Source organism: Notothenia rossii (assembly GCF_949606895.1).
Source record: "Notothenia rossii genome assembly, chromosome: 7".
In the NCBI taxonomy this organism is placed as follows: domain Eukaryota; kingdom Metazoa; phylum Chordata; class Actinopteri; order Perciformes; family Nototheniidae; genus Notothenia; species Notothenia rossii.
This window is the reverse complement of record NC_136905.1, coordinates 48,083,545-48,088,544: the sequence shown is the minus strand read 5'-3', so window position 1 is coordinate 48,088,544 and position 5,000 is coordinate 48,083,545. Positions and strand designations below refer to the sequence as shown.

Genomic DNA, 5,000 nt, shown 5'->3' with positions numbered 1-5,000 from the left:
GCAATATCACTGCCTGTTAATATACAACTTTGTGCAATATATATGCAAGTGCAAGTTTCACTTTTTTAAAACAAATATACTGCTACTTTTTACCATGGTGTACTTATCTGCTATTTGTTTTAGTTTGTTACTTATTGTGATCTCTTATTATTAATAACGTGTGAATACTTAGTCATTTTTTGTATTGTAATATGTAAGTCTATTCTCCTCACTTTGTCTGCACTATACTCCTGCCGTAATGTAAATGTTCCTGTTAAAGGATTTCTGATTCTTATTGATTCTGAATTCTATTACAGTGTAAAAATACTCTGTTACAAGTACAAGTAATATTACTACAGTGTAAAAATACTCTGTTACAAGTACAAGTCCTGCATACAAAACAAATGTATGCACATAAATATGAATAATGCCTACCTAATATCCTTAAATGTTGTGGATTAGAAGTTTTAAGCAGCACAAAATGGAAATACTTCAGTAAAGTACAAGTTCCCCGGGTGAGTAAATGATGAGGAGGAAGGATTTTATGTTGTTGCTTAATCCCCAGTAAGGACCAGTGCTGGCTGAACCCTGAACATATATCCTAGACATCACTGCTAACACTTTCAACAACTTTCATTTATTATTATTCATTGACAAAGATATTATTATTTACTCAAGGCACATCGCATAATCTACCGCATATCCTCATTGTTGTGTCAGTTCCTCTTTAAATGAAAGTTAAATAGAAATGAACTACTTTATTTATTGCTTCTATGCCTAATTTTAGCATTCACAACATTATGAATTACTTATCAATAACATCCTCTGTGTAAACACCATGGTCGCAGAAGAGAATGATCCGTTATTGATTTAGCAGACAACACGTGTTCACATTGGGTCAAAGGTTTCAGATGAAACATCATAACTAGAGACCTGCACCGAAGTGTGATCCATAGAACTGCAATACCAACATTCTGATGTGTATCAGTGTTTTCCACAGGAGCTTTTGTTCTTTATTCAAGCTTTACTTTAATGTATCTTATCTCTCCACTTGTGTCTTTAAATGCTAGTATTTCATGGGGTTCGGGTTTACCATCTTTGAAGACGTCTCAGATATGTAGTGGTGAGTGAAAGGCAGCTGGATGTGTTGCATTTGAGTCCTGATGAAAAGCTGGTTCTAAAGTGTGCTTTGTAAAGGCAGACCAACCTGGAGGGCTCAGCTTAATAGCTTGATACCAGATGAACTGGCCACAATATATTTGATATATATATTATTTGATTATACATTGTAACCACTGAGAGTTGTTCTGTCATATCTCCCAATAGTCCGTCCCACTTACACACTGGAAACATTATTGAATTGAATCTGCAACACATCACAAAGTAGAAAGATGCTCAATGTGCGCTCATCTCTGAGAAGGTCACATCTTGTTGTCACATAATTATGATGTCACCTCTGACCTCTGGAGTCGGAGTATTCTGTTTCTCTTTCAGGGTCTTGAATGGTTTTAAAGATAACTGCTGGTGCCCCCCCTCCCCCCCCCCTTAGCTGTCTCTGAATGGGGGAGAACTGGCCTCTTTTTAATCCCTCTTCCTCTGTCTTCCTCCTCCTCTTCTTCCTCCTCTTCTTCCTCCTCTTCCCCCTCCTCTTCTTACTCCTCTTCCTCCTCCTCTTCTTCCTCCTCTTCCTCCTCCTCTTCTCATCTTGTTGTTCCCTCTCTTGCTTATTGTAATTGTAATGAGCTGTTCACCTCTCTAAGCAGATGGCTCAGGCTGGATCTTTCCATGAACGTCTGAGTTTGTACTATTTGTTTTCCGACAAGCCAAGTCCTTGAGGGGGTTTAGGGTTTTTGACTGGGTCATGTGCGTTTGTCTCCCTCTCCACCTACCTCCCTGGCTGTTGGTTCCCCTGCCTCAAATGAAATGAACATCTCTCTCTGCCTGTCTTGCTGGAGAGGAAGGGGTACAGTAAGTCCTGACAGGAAGCCTCCACAAAAGCTACAAATGCCATTTATATGTAGTAACACATTAAGCCATAAACAGGTCATATGTGTGGTGGGGTTTGGGGGGGGTTGTTCTGAAGGGTGCCTACCTGTGGGGGTGTGCTCCTGCTTGGGGAAAATTCCTTTGATGGGCGTCCTCTCTCGCCTCTCGCCTCTTCCAACCTCCTCCTCCTCTGGGGTCACCTGGATGCCAACCTCCACCGGCTGCAGCACCTTCCTCAGCCCCCCCCGCTGGGCATGCTGATGGAGGCTCTGCAGAGACGGACTCCCCCCTCCGCCCCCCTGGTTGCTCATCTTCTCGTAGCAGCCGTTGAGTAGCAGCGGCGTCTGGCATTGCTTCTTCTTGTGCTCGATAAAGAGGAGGATGTCTCCCAGGGGGAAGGTCACCTGGCACTGGCCGCAGGTCAGCAGGTCGATGTCGGAGTGGAGGCTGGGGGGCAGGGCGGGGGCCAAACTGGAGTCCAACGGGTGGGGAGGTAGGCCAAGCGGGTGAGAGGGCAGGCGGAGGGGGTGGAGGGGGTGGAAGGAAAGAGAGTCGGAGAGCAGTCTGCCATCTGGGAGCTCAACCTCCGCTGTGGAGAAACACAGAAGAGACATGATGAAGATCAGCTGGCCTCAGTCCCATCATTGATACTTAGTCACTGCTACAGAAAGCATGGACAGAAGTGAAGCGGATCAGCTGTGGCTCTCTGGAGGCTCAGCCTGGAAGGGTTTGTCTGGTTGACAGAAAGATTAAACTGTATCCACATTTGGAACCACAGTCCTTTATAATATAGTCTAACTTAACAACATGTTATTGTGTGTGTGTGTGTGTGTGTGTGTGTGTGTGTGTGTGTGTGTGTGTGTGTGTGTGTGTGTGTGTGTGTGTGTGTGTGTGTGTGTGTGTGTGTGTGTGTGTGTGTGTGTGTGTGTGTGTGTGTGTGTGTGTGTGTGTGTGTGTGTGTGTGGCCTGCAGGCTGCAGCCATCTGTCCACCAATATTGAAATGAACAGCTATGTACAGCAGCATGTATTTCTCCAGTAATAAACTTCAGAGAGGATAAAGCCATGCTGACCTGGAACAAACACACACACATACATACATACACACACACACACACACACACACACACACACACACACACACACACACACACACACACAAACACACACACACACACACACACACAAACACACACACACATACACACACACACACACACACACACACACACACACACACACACACAAACACACACACACACACACACACACACATACACACACACACACACACACACACACACACACACACACACACACTGATCCTGCAAACACTTCATCACATACTGATTGCTGATGAATGATAAATTATAAATAGAAATAAATAGAAAATACAGCCAAACCTCAGACCCACAGCTGACTTCCTGTGTGCAGAGACACAGAGACACAGTGAGTAGCTAGAGCAGAGACACAGAGACACAGAGAAACAGAGACACAGAGACACAGTGAGTAGCTAGAGCAGAGACACAGAGACACAGTGAGTAGCTAGAGCAGAGACACAGAGACACAGAGAGTAGCTAGAGCAGAGACACAGAGACACAGAGACACAGAGACACAGAGAGTAGCTAGAGCAGAGACACAAAGACACAGAGACACAGAGACACAGTGAGTAGCTAGAGCAGAGACACAGAGACACAGAGACACAGAGACACAGTGAGTAGCTAGAGCAGAGACACAGAGACACAGAGACACAGTGAGTAGCTAGAGCAGAGACACAGAGACACAGAGACACAGAGACACAGAGACACAGAGAGTAGCTAGAGCAGAGACACAGAGACACAGAGACACAGAGAGTAGCTAGAGCAGAGACACAGAGACACAGAGATTAGCTAGAGCAGAGACACAGTGCGTAGCTAGAGCAGAGACACAGAGACACAGTGAGTAGCTAGAGCAGATACACAGAGACACAGAGAGTAGCTAGAGCAGAGACACAGAGACACAGAGACACAGAGACACAGAGACACAGAGAGTAGCTAGAGCAGAGACACAGAGAGTAGCTAGAGCAGAGACAAAGAGACACAGAGAGTAGCTAGAGCAGAGACACAGTGACACAGTAAGTAGCTAGAGCAGAGACACAGAGAGTAGAGCAGAGACAAAGAGACACAGAGAGTAGCTAGAGCAGAGACACAGTGACACAGTAAGTAGCTAGAGCAGAGACACAGAGACACAGAGACACAGAGACACAGTGAGTAGCTAGAGCAGAGACACAGAGACACAGTGAGTAGCTAGAGCAGAGACACAGAGACACAGAGACACAGAGACACAGTGACACAGTGAGTAGCTAGAGCAGAGACACAGAGACACAGTGAGTAGCTAGAGCAGAGACACAGAGACACAGAGACACAGAGACACAGTGACACAGTAAGTAGCTAGAGCAGAGACACAGAGACACAGTGACACAGTAAGTAGCTAGAGCAAAGACAAAGTGAGTAGCTAGACCAGAGACACAGTGACACAGTAAGTAGCTAGAGCAGAGACACAGTGAGTAGCTAGAGCAGAGACACAGTGACACAGTAAGTAGCTAGAGCAGAGACACAGAGACACAGTGAGTAGCTAGAGCAGAGACACAGTGACACAGTAAGTAGCTAGAGCAGAGACAAAGTGAGTAGCTAGACCAGAGACACAGTAACTAGCTAGAGCAGAGATACAGAGACACAGTGACACAGTAAGTAGCTAGAGCAGAGACAAAGTGAGTAGCTAGACCAGAGACACAGTAAGTAGCTAGAGCAGAGACAAAGTGAGTAGCTAGACCAGAGACACAGTAAGTAGCTAGAGCAGAGATACAGAGACACAGTGACACAGTAAGTAGCTAGAGCAGAGACAAAGTGAGTAGCTAGACCAGAGACACAGTAAGTAGCTAGAGCAGAGACAAAGTGAGTAGCAAGACCAGAGACACAGTGAGTAGCTAGAGCAGAGACACAGTGAGTAGCTAGAGCAGAGACACAGAGACACGGTGAGTAGCTAGAGCAGAGACATA

At 45.5% G+C, this 5,000-nt stretch overlaps 2 protein-coding genes across 4 annotated transcripts in view; one reads left to right on the top strand and one right to left on the bottom strand.

Moving 5' to 3' along the window:
- Positions 1–5,000, top strand: part of LOC307045909 (uncharacterized protein) — a 600,354-nt gene that overhangs the window by 51,508 nt on the left and 543,846 nt on the right. The gene's annotated exons all lie outside the window — the stretch shown is intronic.
- Positions 1–5,000, bottom strand: part of bcl11ba (BCL11 transcription factor B a) — a 23,975-nt gene that overhangs the window by 12,503 nt on the left and 6,472 nt on the right. Inside the window, exon 2 of one of the 2 annotated variants that reach the window (XM_079691924.1) lies at positions 2,072–2,554. The exons of the other annotated variant lie outside the window; for it this stretch is intronic. Coding sequence (XP_079548050.1) covers positions 2,072–2,554 — 483 coding nt within the window. The remainder of the gene's footprint in view (positions 1–2,071; positions 2,555–5,000) is intronic. 2 annotated transcript variants of the gene reach the window in all.